Below are 27041 nucleotides of genomic sequence, written 5' to 3' on the forward strand. Positions count from 1 at the left end.
ATAAATCCATTTCCACCTTGTGCTCGTTTTAGCAGTAGCAGTTTTACCCAGCTGCTTGGATTAGCGTTATATTGATTGTCCTTCCCACACCAAAACCCTCAAGTATACAAATGAGCATCACAGTAGATGGCACATAACGTTTCACTTTGGAACGGACCTGCAGCTCCGCATCTAACCTATGTACAAAGACATCGCTATCCCCAGTCTCTTCCAAATGTTTAAATCCTTCAAACAAACGAACAACAATCCGCTATGTACACAGCAGCAAAAGGAAAACAAACACAACAATATATGGCTGTATTCTAAGGAATGAGATGGCTTCTACAGCATACAAATCAGTGACCAAAAATAGATACAGCAGAACACTTCTTTGTTCAAATCGGATGAAAGGCACTCAATTTCTGTGGATAATACAGCCTGGGAGAGCAGGAGAGCACAACTCAGTCCGAGCTTCTGCTGAGGGCTCAGGTAAACGTGCTTCTGCCCTGCTAAGTGAAACAACTAGTTAGATAAACCTGTGGCAATATAATTCCATCTAATTTCATTTTCCACCTAGCTCAGTTGCTTTTCTGTTTCTCACTTGCTGTGAATTTGATAGGCCTTGCAAAATGTTATTATACTGGATTAAACCCTTGGAATTTTTAACTCTTTGATCCCTCAGCAGCACCAAAGACTTTATAAACTGTACCCTGATGATGCCAGTACGTCAGTAGCTACATAATAACGTTTCATCTGCTTTTTTTCCTAAAATCCTCAACTAGCTAACTGACTGAACCCAGGGAGCTGCTGTGTTATCCTTGGATATGCCAGACAACACTGCAAAAAGCAGTACTTTGCTTCCTCATAAAATGCCAAATACCAAGAAAAGTAAAAAAAAAAAAAAAAGGACCTCTTTCCGGCTGTATGTTGAAATATTACACCTATAGAAGTCAGACTATTTTTATGCCACCCCATCAATCTCACTAACCAGAACTAGATTCAGAGTTGACACATGCACAAAACACGTGGGAGAGGCAGCATTCCAGTTTCCTGAAAAATTTCGGATTGAGGTAACAGAGGACAGGCTTTCTCTACACTTCTTCCTCCTTCCTACGATTCCACCTGATCAAATGTTGATTTATGATAAAATAAATAATTTTCAACAAGGATTACCTCCACCCATAATTACAGAGTGATACTTCACATTTACATTGTGCTGTGCGTCCACGGACATCCTTGACTTCATGGCATTCATTAATTCAGCCTGAGCAGCTCTTGGGTATGAAGATAAAGGATACAATCCGCACTTCAGCATTAAGAGTGAAGAAGAGAAAGGTGATGTGACTTGCCCAGGCTACCCCGTGACCAGGTGGCAGAGATGTCAAGAGATCCCAGGACCTCTACCTCCCTTCCAGCACAGTCCCAAGGGAATGCTGCAAGGACTGGGTAGCCAGGGACTCCTTGGGCCCAGGTGACCGGAGGGTGATGCAAAAGACAAAGCTCCTTGCCAAGACTTGCGGTGCAGCCGTTCCTCTGTAGCCACTAGTGAAGAGAGTTGTCGCAATACAGCACTGCTTCTTCAAGATTGAGAGGCTAAGCGGCAGAGATTGCTCGCTATTGGTCATGGAGAGGGATAAGAGCACTGACCAGACTAATTGGGAGGGAGGGGAGGACGGAGGATTGGTGGGGGCCCTCCCGTAGGCTCAATAACAAGCACAAGCTTCTTAAATAGAACAACTGCACTCAGCACATTTACAGAGCTGAGACTGTAAAGTACTGTTACGTTAATTCATTCAATCGCAGCATGCCGTAGACGGTGCTAATACTACTATTTCACTCACGTGAAACCTGCAGCTCAAAGGTTAAGTGATTTAATCAAAGCCACACAACCCCCTCAGTGTGGAAGGCACATCCAGTCCTAGCTCCTGCTCCCTCCCTTCCCCTCCAACATCTCTCCTCATAAAAACAGGCCTGTCTCTACTAGAAACTGTTCTTTCATCTGTGGGGCCCACATCCTGTGGGTGACTGCATGGTAAGTCCCGGAGCCGCCACGGTGCTGGAGACGTAGGGGAATTCTGCTCACCTGGACTTAGTTGCTATCTCGAGGCCTAAAACAACATATAGGTACATGAATCTAGGCTGACAGCCCAAGAGGATTTATGCTGTTATTACAAGACAACTTTAGCATACAGATCCAGGACCTTGTAGCAAACATGGCTTTTAAAATAATCACCAAGGGTAACTCTGTAGTTACCTCCTGGTATGCCTGCAATATTCTCGCTGGGAGCTGTGGTTTAAAGACCATATTGCTGCCCCTAGCAAATGTTAAAAAAAATCGAGGCAGATCTCCCCAAGCATACACTTGGTTTCAAAAGAAGGAGATTTGCTAAAACAAACAAACAAACAAACCCCCCAAACCCCCTACATTTTATTTATGAAATGCTATGTTAATTTTTACAGTACAATCATATTGTCTTCTTAAAAGTTTCTTTTTGACAGTGATAAGAGGGGAAAGGAAGGAAACAGTAATGTTCATGCATGGGAACATTAAGAAATTCACAATATATGAAACTCATAATAAAGCTGCCAATACTGTGACTGCTATGGGTCAATGTGTCTTCAGCTACACCATTCTGCTACTGCAATGACAGGTTAACACTGCAGCAATATTGGTGCCAGTGGGAGGATATAATCAGCAAGAGAATTTGCTATCTCAGCTTTATTCACCAGAGCTTTGCCATGTAAAAAACAACTCAATAAATATAAATTTTAATTGGGGGGGGGGGGGGAGGAAAGCCCCCTACTTCACTTTATCTCCCCTCCTCTTTTGGAGAAGAGAGCAGAAAACCCTATGGAAATGCTGAATGGTGTATGCTCTGCAACCGAAGAACAAAGAGGTAAAGTGTATCTATGGCAGAAAGGAGTTAAAAACCTCCTTAGACAAATGCACTTTAGTTTTTCATAAACCACACCACAAAACTTAGGGCATGCCTCAACATATGCCAAAGCTCAGGAATTAGTCTTCTGAAAAACCACACTTCTTAAAGGCACAACACGTTCTGCTGCGCCAGCAGAGGAGGGGCAAGGCGGAAAGGGAGAAGAAGATGTGACTATCAGGGAAAAAATAAAAAGAGCAGAGGGGGAAACGAAGTTGCAAACCTTATGACTCATCAATTCCTTTGCTACAATATCTACATAAAGCTCCTTTATCATCAGAAAACAAAGAATAAAGAGAATAAAGAAAGTATGAAACCAAACAGGCGCTATTTACACCCTCCCCCTCCATCCCATTGACTCTCTGCAACCTCTGGAGATAAAGGCACCCTCAAGGACAGTTTCTGCCTGTTGTTTATGGAGGCTGGTCACAGGACAGCCTCGGTTTTGCTAGTCCTTTGCATTATTTCTGTCCTCACAACAGCCAAGCACTAATTTATAGGAGGGGACCTGGGCTTACTGAGCCATCTCCCCAACCTCTGAAACACCTCCTGTATACTCCTGTACTTCTGCATCCTGGGACCAGTCATGCCCACATGACCACAGTTGCCTCCCTTTAGACCAAGCTGGGCTTTCTGATCCTTCAACTGCCTGTAGGACTCACACATGGGGTTTCTTTATCTTTTATGCTGTGAAAAAGAAGAAATGCTCAAGACAGTATCTCCTTCCTAAGCAAGCAGAAGGTTATATCCAAGAAGACTCCTTTGAGTACCGCTAGAACAGGATGCTCTGCTCCCCTCACCATTTCTGCAGTAACACCTGCAAGCGCAGTCCATCCTACAAAGCTTCAGACCTGACCCACAGGCAGCCACAGCTGCTGCAGTTCCACTGCCTGCTTTGGAGATACACTGGCTTGCACCAAGCACAGACACCCATAATCACTGCAACCTGCGGAGGATCAGGGCCAATCTCCTGGACCTTCGCTTCCCAGCGTTGTTCAGCGTGAGGCAGAGCAGTGTGAATGTGCCTAGGAGACTTTTTCAGCAGAGAGAGACCTGCATCTGAGCAAACGACCATCTGGACTGCAGCAACCATCCATGTCCAGCTTCTTTTCAGTTTTCTGCTGGACAACATTTCTTATCTGTTCACTGACTGAGCTTCTCAGTCTCCCCACTTTGCTCCCTTCCTGCTTCTCCGTCACCCTTTGCTCTAGTGCTCCCTCTTTTTTGTCTTTTCTTGGTCAGCTAATTCTTCCTCTGACAAAGTTTTTAAATATAATGAAAAGGGAAAGGAAAACTGAGACCAAAACACTGGTACTAACACAGTGTTTACAAACAACTCTTCAGCTGGCTCTAAGGGAATCAAGTCCTTGTCTTGCCTGTTTGGACTGTGAGCTGTTCTTTAGCTCTTCTTTACACTTTTCATTCAGTGTTTGTACACTAGCTAGCAAAACAGGGCTCTGAGCTCAGCATAAGTCACCAGCCTAATCTTACACAGGTCATGAATCTAGTAATACCTGTAAGAAAGCCTTTGCTCAAAGCATCCATGAAATCCCATCCCTTTTGCCAGCAGAAGTTTTTGGTTTACAGAGCATAACAATATAAGCAGTTCTTAAAGTACAGTAGATACAGCTAAATTTTTTTTTTCCTTGTCCTTCAGGAGATACGAATTAGGAGAGGATTAGGATAGGAATAGGCCTGTTACACCCCCATCCAAAATATCAAGCTTTCCATCAAAGGGCAATTCCCCTAGCTCATAGTATCGTTCCTCATTATCTCTTTATAGGTTCTGGGAATTAAAGATAGCGCAGTGATCCGAATGAGCATGATGACGATGCTGGAGGAGGTGAGGATCAATGCTCTGGATTACAGGACCTGCGGCATTACCACCTTTTCTATTCATATCACCTCCAGGGAAGGAGATGGGTTTCCAAGCATCAGACGTGTCCGTTCCGTGTTTCACTGTTGCCCACTCACCAAATTCACAACCCGTTGCAACCAGTACATACTCCAAGGCAAGCCCACAACTTTGCTGTTAAATGGAAGTCAAACCTCTAACTGTGATTTAGAAAGTAAGGACTCAAGAGTTCTGATGAATAAGAAAATCAAACATTTAAAATACTTTGTGCTCTTATTACAAGATCATGAGATAGATAGTGGAAAATTAATCTTAGAAAGTAACTGAGCTCATAACACATATGACTTTTTCCTTCCTGAGCTCTGTGTGAATTCTTTCCTAAATTGCCTATCTTGCATAATTTTAATTGGATCCCAGAACACCATGACCTTGATGCAGCAGCTACAGTATCTCAGTGCTGTCTTCTATAGTTATCTATGGTACAGCGCCTTCCAAATCTGTGAACCCTGCAAGATCAGAACTGTGTGCTGCGCAGCGCTATTTTTCTTATATCCAAACACTTCTGATTCAAGGTCTTCCAAGAAGGCTCTGATTGCCTTGGAAGGTCACCAAGATAAAGAACCCACTTTGGTAACTAGCTGAGTTTCTAATAAACTGCACTGGTGGCCAGCTGTTAGTTACGAGTGATATCCTGGCTTTACTCTCAAAGCCAGGATATCACTTGTGTGATATTCTCTCTCTATGAGAATGTGAGCACGTCTGGAAAGATGAACCATGCCTTGAGATTACTGCCACCTCCTGTGCATAAGTCAGGGAGGTCACTTCAGTACTGAGCAATGCAAGAAACAGGTATGCAAATTTGGGGGATCTTTGACTCTGGTAGTACTACGCTGCTGTTACTCAAACAGTACTATAGCTCTCTGGAACAAATCTTGTAGTCCTGTAAAAGTCAAAAAAGCCTAGCCTTCAGTACAAATGGATTCTTTCAGAAAATTTATCATTCTCCCTTGGCATCACAAGGGTATTTTTCTGAATGGAAAAATCGCCAGACAGATTTTAAAGGTAATCCAAAATTGCAACATCTAGCTATGTAGTTGGACTCTGTAGCCTTCAGCACAGTGGAGCTTTCATTAGGAACTTAAAAACGGGGACCTTTTGCCATCTTTTCATACGCACATGCTGAGACAGTCCCTGCACACTGAGATACAGGGCAGTGGAAATAGCAAGGGTAAAAAAGGCCTTCATCACACAAATTATTTTACACTTGTACCTTTAAATCTTCATTTCACCAGGTCAGCAGGTCCAGCACTATGGCCTCCCAGTATGAATCACATCAGTGTTTTTCTCAGGATTCTCTGGGAAATAACTTATCTCAAAGGGCAGAGTGCTGGAATTTTTTAGACTCCATGACAAGGTTTGGAAAAACTCCTTTCACTCTCACTCCAGCTCGTTAGCCAGTCTCAATCTTCAATCAGACATCAACATTACATCACCGTTTGAGTTATCACCTTGAAGGAATGCCTTGTTATCAAGCAGGTAAGGCAAATTCCATTACATTTGCTTCCAGAATTTTTTTTTTTCCCCACAAGGTAGCAACAACTAGATAACTAGTCGAGGTACTCCTCCCTCCCCGAAGTCAGCATAAACACCAGCCTCCTCAAGGTACTGAGGGATGCGGTGGAAGAACAGTGGTGTCATTCAGAAGGCTTGTGCGTCTTCAGCAGCGATGTGGTATCTTTCCTCTCTCTCTTTCCTGATGAGTCCTGCTGCTCCAGCTTGCTTGTTCACCAGGCTTCCTTTAGTCATTTCAAATGATCTGCTCTCCAAACTCAGGCTATATTTTTTCATTGCAAAATAGTTCAAGTTCTCTAAACTTATGGAAAACTAAAATTCTTTTTTTTTTTTTTTTTTTTTCCTTTCTGAAAACTGCTGGGACCAAAAAGGTTTTAGGCTTCATGGCATTTGGACCTGTGACCCATCCAGGGTCTTTCAAGCTTGCCGCTCCAGGGCCAGCAGTTTGAAAGCCCTCACAGACTGAGCTCCCCCACTCTGAAGCAGAAAGGTTGAAGGACTTATCTCGAGCAAGGCTCCCAGATGCTCTGCTGGACTGCTGTCATCCTGGTACTGAAAACCCTGGGCCATGTTTCTAGGATGCACAGCTCCTTCATAGAGAAAGCCGCAGGCCAGGTAGACAGTCCCAGGCTTGCAGCCAGCACTTGCGTGAATTGCTTCCTGCAGAGCATACTTCATTTTGGGAATGTCACTGGAAAAAATAAATAAATTGAAAACCTCTCACGAGTGGGGAAGCCTGGACCGTGGTCAGCTCTGTGCTCAAATCCCTACCTCAAGTCCTTTCAAGATACTTTGGTGTTTATAAATAGGTTGGTACCAAAATTCACCAACTTGACATTTTCACGGTAAGACATGGTGATCGCTGAGGGGAGGATCACAGGATGACGAACAAATCTCAGCCTCAGAGAGAAACTACAGCCTTTGCTCACCCTGACTCTTAAAAACCGACAAACCCGTTTGTGTCAACCTGTTTGGGTTTTTTTTAAATTTCAAGCCCGTCTGAGCCACATGCCAGGTTTCAGTCTGATGAAACCCGAAGGGGTGAAGACCTGAGGTGATGAGGACGCCCGGGAGGGTGGCCAGGCAGAGCTAGGCCCACGTGCCCCCTCAGCCGCGCAGGGGCTGCTGCGGCAGCGCTCAGCAACCCCACCCACCGGGCACGTGGGGAGGAAGCCCTGAAAACAGCCATCTAAAACACAAAAAAACCCAATAAAAAAATGCACCGTAACTTCTGTGAAGGCATGCACCCAGGCACGTTGCTTTTAACCAGATTTTAACTTTTTGACAGAGCCCCTCACGACTTGTTACAGCCTCCTTCAGGCAGGATGCATGTTCCCGCCACCTGGCCTGAGGAGACGCTGCCCAGGCGGCCATTTTATTACTGGTCACCAGAGGCGATGGCTCCATGTCCCCCTGCGGGCCCTGCCCCGCTCCTCAGCCTGACACCAGCAGCAGGGCAGGGAATGCCAGCCACACCAACCTCGGAGGAGCTGACACAAAATGGCAACCAGGGCAGCCCGCCGAGACCCCGCCGCCTGAGGGCAAGGCCAGCGGCCCCGTGACTGAAACAGCTTAACTGCCGCAACACTGCTCTGTCATGTATGGGTTTTTTTTAATAAAAGATGTCCGTCTTCTGCTTTTCCAGATGGCATGAAAGCAGCAGCGACAGCAGGGACAACGCAACAGGCAAGGGCCCGTCCCTGGTCCCCTGTTCCCTCAGGCAGCTTGCAGGACCGGTGGCATGTCACCCCCTGTTCAGAGGGGCACAAAAATCTGAGGTCAGTACCCCTCCTGGTGGGAGATGCTTCCCGCGGGACACTCTCGTATCCCTGGCAAGAAAAGAGGACCTCCTTGCCTCATACTTTTGCTCTGTTCTCCACAGCCCCTCATCGAATAGGGGGCAAAAACCAGCGGTATGTTTCTAAGTGCTGGTTTTCTCAATTCCCACTCTTCTGAGCCACAGCCACCACAAGTGGTGGTGGTGAGGTGGGTCGGAGCGGCAAGGTGTACTGGCAGCTTCAAAGCAGCTGGGGGGCATACGGGCATTTCCAGGCAGCCGCAGGGGCTTCCCCACCACGCTCCCAGTGCGTACCTGAAAAATGGCCATACCACTGCGAGCCTTCCCGTTTTGCCATTCATCTGCTTTTCACCAGGACATGCATCCATAAAGCTTTAGTCCCTGCTGTGGTATTTTGATGCTTGCAAATTGTAGGGCACTGGTCAAAAGACAGAGAGACACAACCTTTTTTTTTTTTTCTTCTTTTTTCCCCCCTAAGACTCAGAAAGGTCAGATTTGAAATTAATTTTGTCCTATGTAATGTTTTGGCTTTGTTTGTATTTATTCCAAGTGAGTTCACCCATTTCTACTGCAGAAATAAAAGGTCATGAAACCAATGAATTCTCTCTCTCCTAAAAGGGGTGAATCCCTTCTAGGAAGTGAATCACCAGTGAAGTGCACCAAAAGAAAAGAAAATGCAAAAAAATATTCTGTGGGACTGTAATCACAGCTGGGCACAATTATAAAATGCACAAGGGCACTTTGGATGCCATTTGCTTGCATCAATTTTTAAGCTGTTTAATTTGATTGATGAACATGGGAAAAAAGTAAAACAAAAAACTTTCACATTTTTGCTACCAAAAAGAAAAAAAAAAAAAAAAAGCTGTATTCCTTTCTGCAGTATTTGGCCATGCAGCAGTAGGAACGAGCACAAAGATTTGGCCAGACTGGGAGAAGGGAGGAGGACAGGGAAGGGAAAGTTGAATCACTTTATACATAAAATAAATCTAAAACAATCCTGGCCCCCAGCTAATGCTCCGCATGTTGCAAAGGAGATATGTGCGTGTATATATGTGCGTGCCATTATGTTAGTTTTATTAGTCATCTGTTTTAAGAGATTGGCTCCAATGAAGTTTTGGGTCCAGATTTGAATGCTCTGAGGAAGGAGAGTATCCAGAATTGAACTTTTGACTCAGACTGGCATAAAGATAAATGGCTTTTTGAATCCAGGTTTTTGGTTCATTGACTCCATTTGGGTTTCTTCGGTTTGTTTATTACAAGAATTTAGCATGTCATATGAAACGTAAATGCATCCAGACTTATTCTGCTGGAATAAAATAGAAAGTTTCAGTGTTTGTTTACTGTAGTGTATTGCTTCCAACCCAATGCTTTCAACAGAAAATCTTCTTCGTTCAAATGTTTTGAAGCTTTTTTTTTTTTTTAAAGGCGGCTTTCCAACTCTATAGTTGGTACCCTGTAGTGTTAAAAAAGAAGTATAGGACCCTTACATTTTAAAGGCTGAATCCTTAATATTGTATAACTCTCTTTCCCTATGAGAGGGACTAAACTTTTGTAGCCAAAACCAAAAGGCATCCAAAATTATTAGATACTTTGTTAAGTCCTAGTTAAGAGGTTTAATGGAAATATGACCAGGACCCACTTGCATTTCACACTTCTCTTACACTTTTATCAAGAGATGCTATCTAGTCATCAATGTTAGGTGCTGAAACAGTTAGAAGTCCCATTTTAGTTCAAACGCAGGACACAAGTTCTGCAGAAATAAAAATATAACCCATTTTCAAGCCCACATCATGATTTTTTGTGCCAGGCATATGACTTTCTAAGGCCTTATTTTGGTAATACTCATTATTTAACTTTTGGAAGATTATTCAGATCTCAGTGAGGTGACGTGTCCTCCTTTGCTTAGATCTGTGAAAGTTGTTTGGGTTGCATTCAAGTAGAGTTGGGGAAAAAAAGAGGAATGAAAGATACTATTTTCACCTTCCTTTACTTACAGCAAAGTTAAATGTAATAAATGTAACACTTCAGCTGTTATTTCACATACAGTTAGATAGGTAGATCTATAGATAGAATATTTATGCTTTTATCTACACTTTACTACTGTCTGTATTTTAATGAGATGGTAAATAAGTAACAGGAAGAAAATTGGGAGTAACATTTGGAATAATTCCTTCCTTTTGATGAAATTATCCATAAGAGCTGTGAAGAGACAAGATACTCATGACCACAGTGACAGCAGCGTAGTGACCTGGCAGGTCAGAACTGGAAGGTGGAATTAAGACTCTCCTGTGATAAAGTTCAGTCACTCTAGCTTGGCCTTCCATTTTCTAAGCTCATTTAGCACTAGCTACTAGGAAATGAGGCAAGGGACATCAGGAGTGGGATATGTACATCTCACAAGTAGAGATGTACAGGAAAATCCAGACCTCACTCTGTAGTTGCTGGAGAAAACGGGGCACATCCAGGGTACACTTCATCACATCCTATACAGGATACTTAAACCTGGTCAGGAAAGTCATGCTGGGGACGTGCCTGTTCTCTCCACCAACTATAAAGAGAACATAATGTGAGCAGTTCAGATATGGATATGGTATTCCAAGCTATAAATACCTAAAATTAGACGAGATGAATGTCATCCCCAGTCTCTTACTGCCTGATTGATCATGATACAAGTGTAAATAATCTGGCATCCAACTAATGAATGTTTCATTTCCTCAAGTACATGCTCTGACCCTAGATGAAGAGACCTTAGGGAGCTATCTTCGGTTTTCAAGCTCAGTTGGTATTTCAAGTAGGGAGATATTAAATTAGGAGTATTTCTAGGAGAGTCTACTGTTGACCAAAGCCATTGTGGGCTTGAGAGAAAAGGACAAACTTTGCAGCCTTCCTGGGACAGCCTCAACAGAAAGGCAAGTGGGATTTGCTGGTTAAGAGCATCTTCTGGCTAGGGGATCCACTGAAATTTTAGAGAAGAGTTGAGCTGAGAGTAACACCCACTCCAGCAGTGGACAAGGAGAATTAAACAATAAATAAAAATACTGTCAGGTTCTCACCTGAATTGGAAGAGGAGAAAAAAAGGGAGCAAAGAAAGAGTTACAACTTTGCCAGGAACTTCTCATAATACTAATTATGAACAGATTGAGTGCTTATCACCTGTGACATAGTAAACACTGCTAATCTCCTTTATGATCTCAACACTCTCCTACTGACTTCTGTCTCCTTGTGAGCATAGCAAATATATTACTTTGCTGTTTCTGATTAGGCCCCTGCCATGCCAAGGCTTCTGCATGTGCTGGATTTGAAACCTGTGATACTTCCATGGAATAGTATGGGACACATCCAGAAAGTAAAACCTATGTACAACCATCTACAAAGGCCATGGCCTGCAGATGCAAACTAATGGGGGCCTGAAACCTTCAATACATGTTTTCTATGGTCCCTGTTACAGCAGGACCAGACTCCTAAGACCTTTAAATTATATCATACCACAATGAAGAGCAAATAATAAATGTAACTGGGAAAATATGTACACTGTTGGAATATAAAATTTGAATACAATAAAACCATAAGCATCACTTAAAGTCTATTATATTGCCAGTAAGTTATGTCTTTTGCAATGAAAAAAACCCAAGCGGTTATAAAATGCTGGGTTTGCAGCAGGCAGGCAGTGTTTTTTCATAAGGCATTGGTATTTCTAGTCGCCACCACCCTGACACAGTGTTTGCTAAGTTGCTCAAGGCATAATGTCTAATAATGCCTCCTCCTATGGTGGGAACTCTGATCTGACTGTCCATCATAGTAAGGTTACAGATTACATAGTAAACTATAAACAGTTTACAGTGAGATAGTTTGCAAATGCTCTGCCAGAAACAGAAGGCATGCACGTGTCTCCGTTTACTCTGAGGGGCAGTTACACAGAATACCAAGAATAAAAAGTTTAACAACGAACAAAAAGATAGAGTGTTCACACTGAACTTCTCAAAATATTTCAGTGAAGCATTAGAGCAGCTTTTAGTTCTTCTGGCAATGGCTGAATCCTCCTAGCAGCTGTATTGGGAGGTGCTGCTGACAGAACTCATGTTTGGTAACAGATTAATTGGTAGGCTGCTGACTTAGTTAACAGCAGACATGGGTCCTTGTTTTAGAGAAGGTTGTAAAGTTCAGGAGCAGATATTTTCTGGGTATGGTTGAATAATGTGGGCAGAGGTAGCAGGGATTTCCTGACTGAGTTATACCCAGATTCTTCCCTCAACTTTACAGAGGAACCACTTATAAGGAGAAAAGCTATACCCATATCCATACTCTTCATGACCTGGGACTATCAAGTTCCCATTGTACAATACCCCCTTCTCTGCTACTGATACCACTAATTCACTTCCCAGGGAATCCAGAAAGGCAGTAGCTAACAACACCTTGGAAATCCTTACGGCAAAAAGTGCAGAACAAATGAATATGACTTCTCTCACTTTTAAACATCTGTGCCCAGTTTACAGACCAAGCTAAATTCTGCTGTAGGTCACAGCCTTGCACTGGATTACGGTGCAAGGCCCCGGTGGGAGCTGCAGATTATAGGGGACCATTTACCCCTGCAGCCTGAGATGAGACCAAGTAACCACTGTAGCAAAATCCAGCTACCACAGCAATGGAATAGCACAGAACAGGCATTCCCATCATTTACCGCTTGATACAAACTGGGAAGAAAGCATGCATTACCGCCAAGTAAATCAAACCAGAAGTTTTCAAGAGTGAATCCTTTAGAAAAGGCCTCTTTGCTTAAAAAAACAGAGGGAAAAAAAAGTTGAAGCCATGGCAGAGGTTAGCTTCTGCAGCCTAGTGATAAAGCAAATAAATCTTTAAAGGAAAATAAGTGCCTTAAACTGTTCAGAAAGAAAATTCTTTTGGAGGAGAAAACTGGCAATTGTTTTCTGAGAAAATTTCTAAGTTGCTTTGAAAAAATAAGAGCTAACATGCAATGATAATGTTAAAAGAAAAACAGAGCAACATCAAAGACAGGTTAAGCACATTTACTTTCCTTTCACATAAATGCACACACACCCCCATACACACTCTCCCTTCATGACTAGCATTTACTGCAAGTGATTTCAAGAAATCTGTAAAAATTTCCTCCTTCCTAAAAACCTTGTATCTCAAACGCGGGAATATTAAGGAACTCTAGAGGGTTGTGCCAAGCACCTCTGCAGAAATAGCTGCAGCTGTGTAAGATATTACTACCACTCAGCTGTTCGGTGCCTCTTCTTGCCACACCTACGTACACATCAATCATATATAGGTCATTTGAGAATTCCTCATATGCTTCAGCGCACAGTCAGCCAGGGCAGCTTAATCTGTTTCTGCAACGGTTGTCTGACTATGATCTTGGTGAACAGTATCTGAACCCTCTCATTCTGCTCGAGGTCACCGTGATGGGTAACACCCGAGCTTTTGCATCACCCATTCTGGCTCTCTATTTCAGGGCTTTTTTCCCAAGGACATGAAGTTATTTAGAGGCTCCTCTCAGAGTGCAGAAATTCAAGTAATTTTCTATATTGCTTGCTCACAACCCTGATTCAGCTGTAAATAGATTCACAGCTGAAAGTTCATGCATACCATTTTTTAAGCTGCACTAAAGCTAGAGGGATGTAGACTGACATGAGCTGATGTTAAAAATCCCAAAGTACTTCATTGTTATTCAGATATTTTTCTACAGCAGAAAATACAGTGGGTTCTGTGGGAAATTTTGGAAGACAGATGTTAACCCTAGTTAGTCCAACAAAACGAACTCTCCAGGTGTCTGAAATTGGAAACATTTTCCAGTTGAAAATAGTGTTGCAGAAACATGTGCTTACCTGCTAAAGGGAGAAGAGAACAGGAGTGAATAGCAAATAGGGAAGACTCTGCAGCAGGTTTCCGATAGTCACATGAAAATTCTTGGCAGCATGTTTCCGATAGTCACATGAAAATTCTTGACAGGCGATACAATTCGGTGGAAAAAGTCAATTGCCTTGCAATAAAGGCAGCTCTGCAACAAAAGATGAACAAAAAGTAGTATTGCAAGTATTGCTATTCTAGGAGTCGTTTCTCGAGAGTGCACTAGTAAGCCCATATATGACAGACACAGAAGTACAAGTAGTACAATAATCAGTGCTGTTCCACCTCATCACTGACAATTAAATGCTGCTTCTTGCACTTTTCCCTTTTCTGTTTTATTTTCTTCAGGGGGAGCAACTCACTGACACCAGCGCGAAGAGCTATGCTTATCACTAAAGAGGATAAGAGAGTTTCCGTGAGCACACACAGTGCAAGTAGTTCTGTGTTCCAGCACTAAAGAGGTGACAGAAAAAGGTCTGAAATAGGCTGTGCAATCTGCAGTGATCACCTTTGGAGAGCAGCTGTCTTATGAGGCCTAGAAAAGTCTTAAATGCATCATTTAAAAATACTGGAAATTCTTTCTTCAGGGCTTCAAATGACAGTCATAATATCACTGCCTGTCCTGAGCTGGTCTTGAAGTGCCTCTCTGAGATGACTATTAACAAAATAAACCACTCCAGAGCGGATATCTTGGTACAGCACAGAATTTATAATTATGAGAAATTATAAACATCTTCATAATACAAAGATTTTTTTTTTTAATCACTGGTCAATAAATATAAAACACTATTATGAAAAAAAAACCATACAGAGACACACAGCAGTATCCACATACATCTGCATCCACATTCTGAGTGCAATTCTTCATGCCTTACACTTTGCATAGTCATTAGCACCAACTCTAACACACTGCTAAATCTGATTAGGAATGTATAGATGTCCTTTTTGGCTCAGTTTATCCTGCATACAAACCACTCTTGCTTTTGTTTTGTGGCATTTCATACCCACTTTGCCAGGATGTAAATAACTGCATGTGTTTACAAATATATACTTTAAGGTTAATCTTTCCTGCATTTAAGAGAACTAAGAAACCCCCTTATATTCCCACCTTTTTTCTGCTCTATGGGTGTGAGCTTCATTCTGTTACCACTTATTTTACTCAAAATCAGAGGTGTTAGTTTAAATAACAGTGTTGTGCGAAGTCAGTGCATTTTGACTGCAATGCGTTAAGGAGCACACACACAAGCAGCTCAGCAGACAGCCTGCAGAATGGGAGAAATTATCTGCAGCTTGTAGGCTACAGCCATGAACTGGTATTTTAAATACCTAGGGGCAAGGTAGGGAAAGCAACCTTTTCAGCGACACGTGTGCATCTGGGAGATGACACATGAACAAATTCACAGTGCGGGATGTATAGCAAAAACTCAAGATATGAGCATAGTACACTGGATACGAACATGCTATACCAACAAAAACTCCCATGGACACAGCTATATGTTGCACTAGTATACAAAAAACCGCTCTAAGCAAAGCAAGCTGTCACACTAGAGCTTTCTTGATATAGCTGGGTTTATATTAAGAGCGTCTGCCAAAACTGCTAGAGTGGTCAGGACATTGAGGTCTTCCAAAAGCTATGACCGATTGATCTCAGCTGGAAGTGGATACTGTCAAAGTACGTATCTAAAATAATAGGCCTTGCCATGAATTTTGGCTTTTTCCCCCCTCCCTGCTTAACAGACAAGTTGAAGAAGATTCTTAATCTTCTAGTTTAAAGTATATGAGAAATCCCACTGATTTTAGACAGATATTATGGACAGATATTAAGGGTAATAATAGCTATTTGGTTCTCAAAATAGTAGATGCTTATGGGTACGAAAACAGTGTTTTGCTTGGAGATCCTGCTTTGACATTTCTATGCTAGCAGATAAAAAAAAATCCTCCATTTTGCCTATAACCTGTGATAATTTGATTAGCTGGGGTAGTAAACCAACATCACAGTGCTATCCTTCAGGATTTGAGGGGGTTATTTCAGAATAAAACTCCACTGCCTTTTTTATTTAAATCAACCCAACTTTGACGATCAAAGCTCAGCTATTCTGTCAATGCATGCATGAAGTATAAATAATTTTTTTTTAAACTTGTGAATTACATTTATCTTGCTTTCATCTAATGGCCTGTATATCTTAAACTATTTATAGTTTCAGGGGAAAGGGAAGAAGAGAATGCCTGAAAAAAAAACAACCCATGATGCTGTTGTACAGAAGTTCCAGGAGACTGTAATTAAGCATATTGCTCACACCAGCTGAGCAATCAGTATGTTATTTTGGCAGGTAAAGCAAATCAAGAATTCATATAGCATTTTGTTATCAAGTATTGATACCATGCCTTAAACCAGGCATCTCCCACAGGCAGAATTTCAGAACTACTTACCCATCCCTCCACCGTGCTATAGGGAAAGCAGCAATACAAGTCTCTGAGGAGAATCACTGTGAAAGACCCAAAATATTTTTGGAGACATAACCGTCACATTGTAGTTTTAGAGACCTCCTGACCAGCATGGAAAGAAACACGACTCCAGAGGTTTTTGGACTCCAAAGCTGCCACAAACCCAGATTCAGCTCAAACTGCTCTGAGCTGCAGGGCAGTGTGAGTTCCAGGTATATTCTGCATGTGAGGCAGAGGAGGAAAAGGTGCAGCATGGCTGGTGATGCTGCTTGAAAAAACAGCTATTTTGGAATTTGTTCAAATCTAAAATGCTACTTCTGGCAGAGAGGCTAGTTGTCCAAATGCTAGAGAATATTAAAAAATATAGGGTAAAACACAGGATCATGCATCACAGGTGCATTATAAATAATACATTAATATAACTGCCCTCCTTTTCTAAGTGACCGTACTTTAAAATTAACTTATTTGTGAGTGTGGGTGAAATTCATTTCTCATACAGCATGAACTTGCTCAGCGAAGGGAATGTCAGTTCCTCCTCAGGACTGACAACGAGAGCTGCTGTAAATCAGTATTTCAGTGGAGCTGACAGTTGCCCCACTTACACCTACTGCTCAGCCAGCTACGGCCTGAGAAATCAGTCACAAGGACTCTAATTTCGGGTATTACTGCGTGTGCCTTTCAATTCAGCTGTGAAGTGGCCGGCAAGTGAGCTCTATCATTTCAGTGACTGCAGTCTAAAAAGGTGCAAGCCAAGAATCAACACACTGGCTGGAAATGGTGATTGCAATTAAACTACAATCAGCCTGGCAGGCTGACGTGATCAAGGTCAGTCATGTACAAACCCAGCACCATTACGGACCTTTTTCTATTAGAAGATTTTGATGTGGGGCTGCAATGACCAGGAAGAATATCAATGGCTGGAAATTGCAAAGGCTTGGTCACTAGTTTCAGAGTTTTGCAAGCTCAGCTCAATCAACCAGAAGTGTAGAAAAGAGTGCATGGGAAGAATGAAGCCGATATAAAAAGTACCATCTGTACTCTTGGCTTTATTCCTTGAGTTACATACGTATACATTTTCTTTGGGCTAGCTAAGCCTTATTTCAGTCTGTGAAGCAAGTGGCCTTTTGTGCTCTTGGCCTTCCCCTCCCCAGCCATTTAACAAGCCAGTCTGCAACTGGTCCCACCAAGCAAAGCATAGGTTCAGCCTATGCTATAACTGGCTTCCCAAGCACCTTGGTTCACTCTTCTTTCAGACCTGTGAAAGATTTGCAGCTATGAAGTACTTTTTCTTTTGTTTGCCAGAGATAAAAAGATGGTAGTATGTCTTCTGGGCTTTATTTCCCTGACCTTTCTCCTTTAAAAAAATATTTCACTTCAATGGAATTAAAGCTCATACTATAAATTCAAATTATAACTAAAGGATGAATTCTGGCTACAGAAATGGATAGGAAAGCCCCTGTTGACTTTCCCTGGGGCAACATTGTACCTCAGACAAATAATAAGATTGTTTTTAATGCTGACTTCTCACAGCTGAATTTTTTTTTTGCTGACAGTCTGTTTCTGTTGCATGTATTTGCTGAGTTTCTTTTCTGCTGCAATAGTGACACTTAATCTGCTTTTATATCTCTGAGGACATAAACTTAAGAAAATAGAACCCTAAAGGCGATAATTTCTCCTGAAAATCCTTGATGTTATTCTTAAAAGAAGTCAGATGAAAAAGTTGTAGAAAGCTCTGCATTAAAAAAAGTGTCAAATTTAACTCCATGGAGACAAAGAAATAGCTAGTACATACCAAAAACAAAAATGAAACTTCAAGGGGCCAATTACAGGATTAACCTAGTCTAAAAGAACCAAAAGATCTCCCATCTCAGATTATGACTTTCTCCACACTCAAAACTCCAATAATTCATATTTAAAACCTCCCTCATTCTTCATTTCCATAGACCGAATCTTAAATGAAAGCACTAATTGATTGCATGGAGAAATGGTACACAGACTACTGCAAGCGTGCTTCCACAGATGTCGGTGGCGATGCTCCATTTTGCAGAGAGCACCTTGTGAACTGGACTTCACAGCACTCCGAGTTTAATTTGTATTCAGCTGAGTGAAAACATCTCACAAGCAAAGCTTGCAAATGTAACTGCATCACTGCTGGTGTTTTTACACAGACAAGCAGGCTGTGAATTTAATCATGCAGGTAGAACAATAACACATTTTTCAAGGGCTGACTACCACTTAACAAAACAGACAAAAAATCCCAACGGCAGTGCTCCTCAAATTCATAACTGTCTTTATAGACTGGAGATTTTTAAATCTTTCTGCACTACCCTGGCTCTGCTTTAATGAAAATTAAAGAAAAATATTCAACAATTTCAGCAGGAAAAGACTGGAAAATCCTATTCATAACATCCATCATTTTAAGCTAAATTCATATTTGATATATTAGTGCCCTGGTTTTACAGGCTGCCCATTTACAAGCCTTACATGAAAGTCAACATCCCACAGCGATCTCAATAAAACATTAAAGCTTCAGGTAACTCAGGGAGAAGAGTTCTTGGATGGGTGAATGCAGCATAACTAAACACTAAAAGTTCCCTTTGAACTTTCCACAGGCTCTTTCAGGATGAAACGGAAAAGTCTCTCCCTTGCTTCCGTTAAAGCGCTCAAACTCATGAATTTTTGAAGCAGCATTTGAAGGGTTTTACTGGAAAAGGATGCAGTGAGTGTAAACGAGGGCATTTTGGAAGAATTTCACTTGAGCCTTTGCTCGCTCAGTCACTTCAGGCAATCTCACGGACAGGGACTGTCAACTGCTTTACCCCTGTATTTGAACACCAAGCAAATCCAGGGAGGATTTTTTTGCACAGCAACCTGGCACTATCTCTGCGGCAAAATTTCTCAAAAAAAGAATCAAAAAAAGAGGCATTCCCCTTCAGCTGCCTTTGCTTTTGACTAAAATACTAAAATGCCAACATTTCTTACTGGCCTCCTTCCTCATTCCCAAGAACTGCGGGAGGTGGAAAACCAAAAAGGGAACATTTCAATTTGTCTTCCTATTTATAAGCAATCCCTGCACCATGGGGAGGTCCTGCCCCCAGCCATCCTCACCCCGGCCCCTCTCCAAGCCCAGTGCTCAGCCTCTGTCTGCAGAGGTGCCAGACCACATTTAAAGTAGCTGCTTCTGAAGCCTACGTGAAAAACATCCGCCACGAACAGTAGCTTCCTATTAAGAACAACAGCAACCCTCTATGGAGAAATTAAGAGACTGATGGATCCTGCGCAACTGAAACTCATAACCAGCTTAGAGAAACAAATCACACCCTTCTCAGCTGATCCATCGCTCCTGGCACGGCCAGCAATAAGCAAGCTTTGGAAGAAGCAACAGGAGAGGGAGAGACAGACATCTGACAGCAAAGCGGAGCCAGAAGTGACTTCCAACACAGCAAGAATTTCAAGTCTACATGGCAAAAAGGAATGACAAGGTCACAACCCACAAACCCCCTTGACAATTTCATCTGTCTCTTTTCACAAATCTGTAGACTTTGCTAGACATGCTCTAAGGCCCGTCAACATTAACATGGACTTCTCCGCTCAAACCACCAAGCTTCTGGCTCAGCACGTTTCAGGCATACACCAGAGCAAAAGCCACTCACATTTCTCTATTTTTAGAGCAGAGCTGGGGTTACTTATGGCCACAGCAGGGATAACCAAGCCTAACGATGCCAGCATTGGCACCAGATTAGAGACATATGCAGGACCTGTAGCGGAGTTTTACAAGAGATGCTCACAAAGCCCTGGCTGCAAAAGAAAATTTTGTTTGGGTGGCATGGATTGGGCAAAAGAAATGTGAAACACCATAATTCCCCATTTCCAGGATCACTATGACAGCAAGGGCGGAGGGGGGAGGAAAAAAAAAAAAGAGAGTGCAATCCTTAGATGGGTAGTACTCTACTATCATTACAGTCATGCATCCTGAAAGCAGAAGTAATTGCCACTTGCATTTAATAATGTGAGGGAAAAGGGGAAAAAAAAAAGAAAAGAACAGTAAGAAGGCAGTACATCCTAAGCTCATTACAGATGGTTTCAAAGTCTGCAAAGAGAAATTTAAGAAATGATGACACTACTACCCCTTCTGCCCCTTCCCCTGCCCTACCAAAGCGAAGTTGGCAGAGGGAATGCATTATACCCTGGTTCTGCACAAAATCCAGTGGTGTCAGCTCGGCTGCCGAGGAAGGTGAGGTTCCAGTGAAGGTGCCAGATGCAATACTGGGATATTTTCTGCTCTACCAGCCTTGCAGATTTTGAAGAAAGGTAGCAAATAGCTGCAGGCAGCGACTTATTATATTTCCTCTGACATTTCTACTCCACTCTCAGATTCAGCTTCTGACTACATACGAGCCAGCAGCTGCTTAGTCAAAAGCTTCCTGAGGAAACCCAGTAACATGAGAATACAGCTCCACAGCCTGCATCTGCTGCCATTCTCAAAGCAGGTACTGCTGCCTGAACGCCTTGAGAATAAAAGGAGAAAGGACATAAAAGAAGTTTTTGACGCCTCTCTAATGAGGATGATACACCTGGAGAGCAGAGGATAAGCTGTTGTTGGGAGGAGACAGGCCAGGTCTCTAATCTCTCAGTTGCCAAAGTTTGAGGAGATGAGAATGCTGGGCTTGGACTTACACAGAACTTGGCAAGTTCATGGCTCCATTGATCCTCCATCACTGAAACCAGGCAGAAGCTAGATAAACTGTGAAGCAATGTCAGGACTCGGTGTGCTGGAGGCAGTATGTAGGGAAGGGTTTTGTGGGAAATAAACTGACTTCAAAAAAAGAAGAGGTAAATAGAAGTAGCAGCAATTACACAACTATCACAAAAAGCACCTGCATTCAACTCAGCTATCTCTTTGTGCTCCTGCCATCAATAATTTAAAGTCCTACAGTGCAAATTCTACAGATGTAAAAACTGTCATCCCATTATCTCTCTCTGAACAGTTATGAAATACACCTTAAGCCTCTAAACAATATTCAATTTTTCAGTAATGACTCAAGTGCAGAGCTATTCTTGGAGATTAACACCTGCCTGAATGGTCCTTCAGGCTCAGGAAGGGACACTTGCCAGTGACTAATCTCTGGAAAATCTCTATGATCATTAGTAATACCAGGAGATGAAAACCAAAAATAGCAGTGTGCTGGATTTTTTTGTATTGGGTACACAAAATATTTTTCTATTGATGTCAACAGATACTAGATCAGGTCTCAGGTTGTTATAAGACCACCCTGAAGAGCCTGCGGCTCTGGGAGAGGAGAGGTGGACTCCACACACCTTGCGCTGGGGCAACCCCTCAGACACCTATTGAGTGCCTAACTGAGATTTCAAGGAAGGCATCTAAAGCCATTCACAAAAGCACACTTCACCCTTGGTATTTCTGTTGAGTTTCAAGTATTTGTTACCTTGAAATCCACATTTGCCCATTTTCCACATTTCCACAGCAATTGATGCAAAATACATATTCTTCTCAAATAAAAGGAGGGCATCTTCCACATGCCCCTGGAGCTGGGACTGTCAGAAACTGTGCAGCACCAGGTAGCAGATAGAGGCCCTGAGCTAACGAAGCATTTAAGCACATCCTTAACTGATTTTAAGCACAGAAGTAGTTCCACTGTAGCTCTAATTGGCCATTCCCCTTTGCTTCTAGGTAACCTTTTAATGTTCCAAAACTGATGGTGCTGCATTCAGAGGCATGGGATTTGATCCAGAAAAAGCACACGTACTGAAATTATATTTGGCTCCCAAATTCTGGGAAAATCTGGGGTGGAGAGAAGGGAGAAATGAGAGGAGAAGGAAGAGGATATTGAGGGTTTTCGAGCCATTAAAGGCTCTGCCTCTGGGTATAGTTTATTCTGACCAGGCTATTTACTAGTATTAATATTCAGTGGTTTGTGTTCACGATGCAAGTCATTTGGCCGTCTGCACTGGGTGGAGAGACAGCAACCTGTCAATGGCAGAGCAGCTGCGCAAGTCCAAGTGGACAGATGGTGAGGATGCAGCTCAACTCTTTCCTCCCTATATTTCCCTCCTATCCTTTTCTTTCCTCCCCCCCACCTGATTCTTTTGTCAGGGGGAGGGCGAGCTACTTGGACCTCAATGTGCTTGAAAAGCAAATTAAATTCGCCTTCTAATTACTTCCTGAGTCTCTGTACTAGCATTCTGCCATCACCCCAGACAGATGGCAACTGCTGCTGCACAGCTGGTCTGGCACCGGCAAAGCTGGCGGATGAACAGCAGGCAGGTGTGATGCTGGTTTGGCTCATCAGCTGCAAAGAAATCAAGGAAGAAAACCCAGCCTATCGGCTGAGAAGAGTGTGATTTGGAAGCTGTTCCAGCAGGATGGCTGGCAGTTTAATCACAGAAAAGTCTAGTATATACTTGTCCATTAAGACTTAGATCACGCCAGTTGACACCGGGCATTTATTGGAGGACTGAAGGAGGCTGTAGCATCCTCACTGGCACTGGTTCTAGTTACTTCTCACTCCAAGGAGTTCTTACTAGACATCTTATTTTTTATTAACTTAGAATGTGTATACATATGTAAGTGTGTGCATATATATATGCATTTTAAGTGTCTATTTCCATGTACTTATGTAAAGTCTAATACAATGGTTCTGCTAATAAGCTACTTAAGTACAATCATGATCAAGTAACTGCAACAGCAGCAATATCGCTAAGAGTCTCCCTTCAGTCATTCTACAGCCAGAATATGATGTCACTTCATCAACTGTCATGGCACTGCTTTGTCCCCACCTGCCACTGTTGTGAGCATACAAACATGCCTCAAGACCATCTTGAGGGCTAAACTGGTATCAGCTGAACTGAAATGAAACACCCTTACTACAAAAAGAAGAGGGGAAAAAAAAGGAATGCTGATTCATCAGTAAAAAAAAAAACAACAAACCAAACCTAAAACTTCTTCCCCATTCTCCTCCACTTGGTAAAAGCAATGACTTACCCTGGACTACCCAACTGGTCCCCAATTTGGCTAAAGTTCTACACAACTTCGAACTTTTAAAAATAAGATCCTTTTCATTCTAAGTGGTGGTGTCTTCCCCATTTTAATTTGCCAGCTTGTGCTGAGAGACTTTCATTGTCATGTCTTCATTCCTACCACAATTCCCATGACTGTTGACATATTCACACATGAATGGATGGATGAGTTTGTTTCCAGCAAAGGAAGAGTTACCGCCTGCTGAGAGACCACAGGCAGCCTGCTACCTGCACAGTCCTCTGTGAGCTTTGGGAGCATGTACCAAGACACATGGACAAAAAAACCACTCATAAATGAAAGCCCCAAGTGTTAGCCTCTCACCAGGCAGAGGAGAGGAAAAAAGTGCTGCTAGAAAAAGAATACTGGGCAATTTAAAGGTGAACATTTTGCAAACTAACATATTATCCAGGCTCACTGGAACACTCCAGTTCTGCCAGAACACGATTACTGCACTAGTGTTAAATGGATTTATTTAAACCAGCCTAAGCCCCTGCTTACTGTCACTGTGCAAACAGATCCCTTTGCAGATGCAAGTGGGAGGGTTAAAGCAGTGCCCAGGTCCAGGGATCCCTCCTGCCCAGGGCAGAGGAGGAGCAGCCACGCCAGCACTAACACAGCCATCCCCGTGCAGGTAGCTCCCATCTGCAGTTTAACCTGAGCTTTCCGATTTTGCCTGAAGTGGGTTACGGAGTGCTCAGTCTATTCTGCTAAGTAGACACACGCAAGACTCGCTGCTGGCAGAGGAGCAGGGGCAGTATCAAACAGCTGCGGCAAAGGGTGCCTCTCCATATTTTAACCAGCAACAGCAGTTTGTGAAGTGGATGGCAGCGCCTTATCTGAGTGATCCAGCAAAAGCCTCAGTGCAACTTTCTGCTGGCGCAAGAACGCAAACCTACAGACTTTTTTAATGCTATTTCCACAACCCTTTTTTAAGCAGGTAACAACCCTATGTAAGCAGGAGTCGTCATTTAAAACCCAAACAAAACTGCTACTTCAAGAAAAGACTGGAGTTGGAGAATTTTCAAGCTTCCATGAAAGCAAAGGAAACGCTGCAGGTCTAGGATCACAAGTAGTTGAAGGGCAACACGATTTGGATTTCGGATCCAGCAGCACAACCAACCAGAAGATTTTGCTACATATGAAACCAAACTTTGGGAAATCTTATTAAAACTCTGCATAACAATAGCAAAAGTCAGGTGATAACCAAAGAGAAGGAAGAATCTGGATATTAAGGCACACTGTAGGGCTTATCAAAACTGTGCTGGTGGACAACACTGGCTAGAAAGTGCTTTGACGATTAATTTACCTGGAATCTTTTTTTGTCACTGTTCTGCACTACGCAGAGATGCATAGCATTTATAACGAAGGGGAGGAGAGAGAGGCTTTTGCCAGGGCCACAGTATTTACACTGGAGCATCAGTTATTCCACGTACACAACAAAAGAAAGAAAAAATACACTAAGAAAAACTGAATCAGAAGGATCCCAAAGAGCAATGACCAGCTTTGGTAGTGCTCACCTTCACTGAGTAAGAAACAGGCACATACAATGGGGAGGAACCACAAGCTGACGCATGTGGCCGGGTGGGTGACTCTGAACCTATCCTCAGCTGGCGTCTCTAACCTTTACCAAAAGTTATCGTTCAATCGCTGCTGAATTAGCGGTGAGAGCACCGCTCCTGCGCTGGTTCACAGCAAGTCAGAGAACAATGCTGGAAAGCTGCCAAGGGTTCAGACGCAAAGAGAACGAAGAGGGGGAAACCCCCAAAAACACAAACCCCAAACCTGAAAGCTGCTCAAGAGACTGCACAAGCCTAAGCATAGTTTCTCAAGACTCTTTATTCAGGGAAAACTCTCTCTGAGCTTCAAGGACAATCACACCTCAATAAAAATTAACTAGAAGTTGGACAATTTTTTCCACCAAGTTTTATCAAGCAGGCTCCTAAGGATCTACAAAATAGCATAAAAGTAGTTGTATTTAAGGATTTTGAATTATTATTTGTTGGGGTTTTTTGCATTATCCTCAAACTACGGAGCCTCAACCATAGATTTACAGACCAAAATCTGACTGAGGTAGGTGCTGTGGGAAGGCAGCACAAAAAAGATAATTAAGCATAAGCAAAACCAGAAGCATATGTTCTCTCAGGATATGTTCTAGGCACAATCATTCATGGGTAACTAAAGAGTAGCAAAAGCATTTCTACATAATCTCACAGCAGCATGCTAGAGGACTCAAAAAATTCCACCCTATTTCCCTTCATTTTCAAACAATGAGGGAGAAAAAGGCTTTTAGAAGATGCCACAAAAGGCTGGCAGACTCCATTTGTTTCACACAGAGTTGGTATCTGACTCTGAATACTGAAGACCTCACTGAGACTACTACAACACAACAGTCCGCCAGGAAAGACAGTCTGGGTCACTGCTGCTCCATTCCCCACGCAGAGTCAACACAGCTTTTTTTACTCCTCAGCACTGTATTTAAAGGTAATTAAAAAATTACTTCCCTGCCTCAAAATTAATTCTGAAGCCTCAGAAGAAGTTGGAAGTCTACTATTAATATTATATGACTGCTATAAAAAAACCTTATGTTTTTTTCCTTCCGTCTGTTTACCTTATAGATACACCAGGAATGTCTCCGTTTTGCTGAAATATTTGTGGGATGATGTTTGGTAGCTCTCATCTGCTAATTAAAGGGCAGAAGAAAGATACTCTAAAAGGTTAGTTTCCGATATGATAGTGATGCTCAAGGAAGTGATAAAAAATATACGAACAAAAATAGCTCTCTAAAAGTGAAAAACAAAATCAAACACAAGGGAAAACACTCCCTCCCCCACAGCCCCTCAAGTACATTTTCTTCAGTGACGGAGCAGTCTGCAGGTAGGCCTTCAAAAGCTGAAATAATCTGCTGCCTTTCTAAGGCAGTGGGATTTGACCAGAAGGCTACAGGTTTTGCTAAAGCAAAAAAATGCAAGAGTCCCTCCTGCCTTGCCTGACTTACTACAGTCATGGAGACTCACAGGCTCGGCTGGATCCGACTTTCTATAAAAAAAGCAAACAGAAATAAAGAAGGGCATAAGTGCATTTGGCTTCCTTTCATAGAAATTTTCAAGTCTTGAAAACTTGGGTCAGTCTCCCTTACATACATTCATTCCTCATTTTTACCAAATCTGACTTCCACCTTGGGAAAGAGCTGAGAAAAAGGAGAAAGCCAGAGGCTGGAAGAGAACACTGAATCGCCTGGAAAATGAGAGATTAACACAGATGCCTTTGTGTTCACGGAAAACATACAATGAAACACGACAGCGGAGAGCACTGCCAGGGAGCCACGAGAGCACAGCAAATAAGATGCTGCAGCAGTCAGCCAGCAAACGCACCGGAGACGGGGATTTTCGATTCAGTAAAAAGCTCTGCTTGTTTCTATTTGAATGTAAGTATCCTCTGTGGAGCCAGAGGACTCTCCAGGGTTGGTATCCCCCTTAAGAGTAAGGCTCTTCCCCCAAGAAGACATCAGCCAGACTGCCTTTTTAAAATAAACAGCTGGAATATCGCCCT

General features: G+C 42.6%; 1 protein-coding gene across 11 annotated transcripts in view; it reads right to left on the reverse strand.

Moving 5' to 3' along the window:
• The window catches only part of PRR5 (proline rich 5), a 94044-nt gene that overhangs the window by 56326 nt on the left and 10677 nt on the right, over positions 1-27041 (reverse strand). For 8 of the 11 annotated variants that reach the window (XM_069806938.1, XM_069806937.1, XM_069806947.1 and 5 more), the window contains one exon: positions 13987-14159. The exons of 2 other annotated variants lie outside the window; for them this stretch is intronic. Coding sequence is in view for 1 of the 9 variants with exons in the window: in XM_069806941.1 (XP_069663042.1) it covers positions 1190-1191 (2 nt within the window). In the remaining 8 variants the exon portion in view is untranslated. Of the gene's footprint in view, positions 1-1189; positions 1531-13986; positions 14160-27041 lie in introns of those variants that run through there. One more of the 11 variants, XM_069806941.1, reaches the window with a different exon arrangement.

Source organism: Haliaeetus albicilla, chromosome 19 (assembly GCF_947461875.1).
Source record: "Haliaeetus albicilla chromosome 19, bHalAlb1.1, whole genome shotgun sequence".
NCBI classification, from domain to species: domain Eukaryota; kingdom Metazoa; phylum Chordata; class Aves; order Accipitriformes; family Accipitridae; genus Haliaeetus; species Haliaeetus albicilla.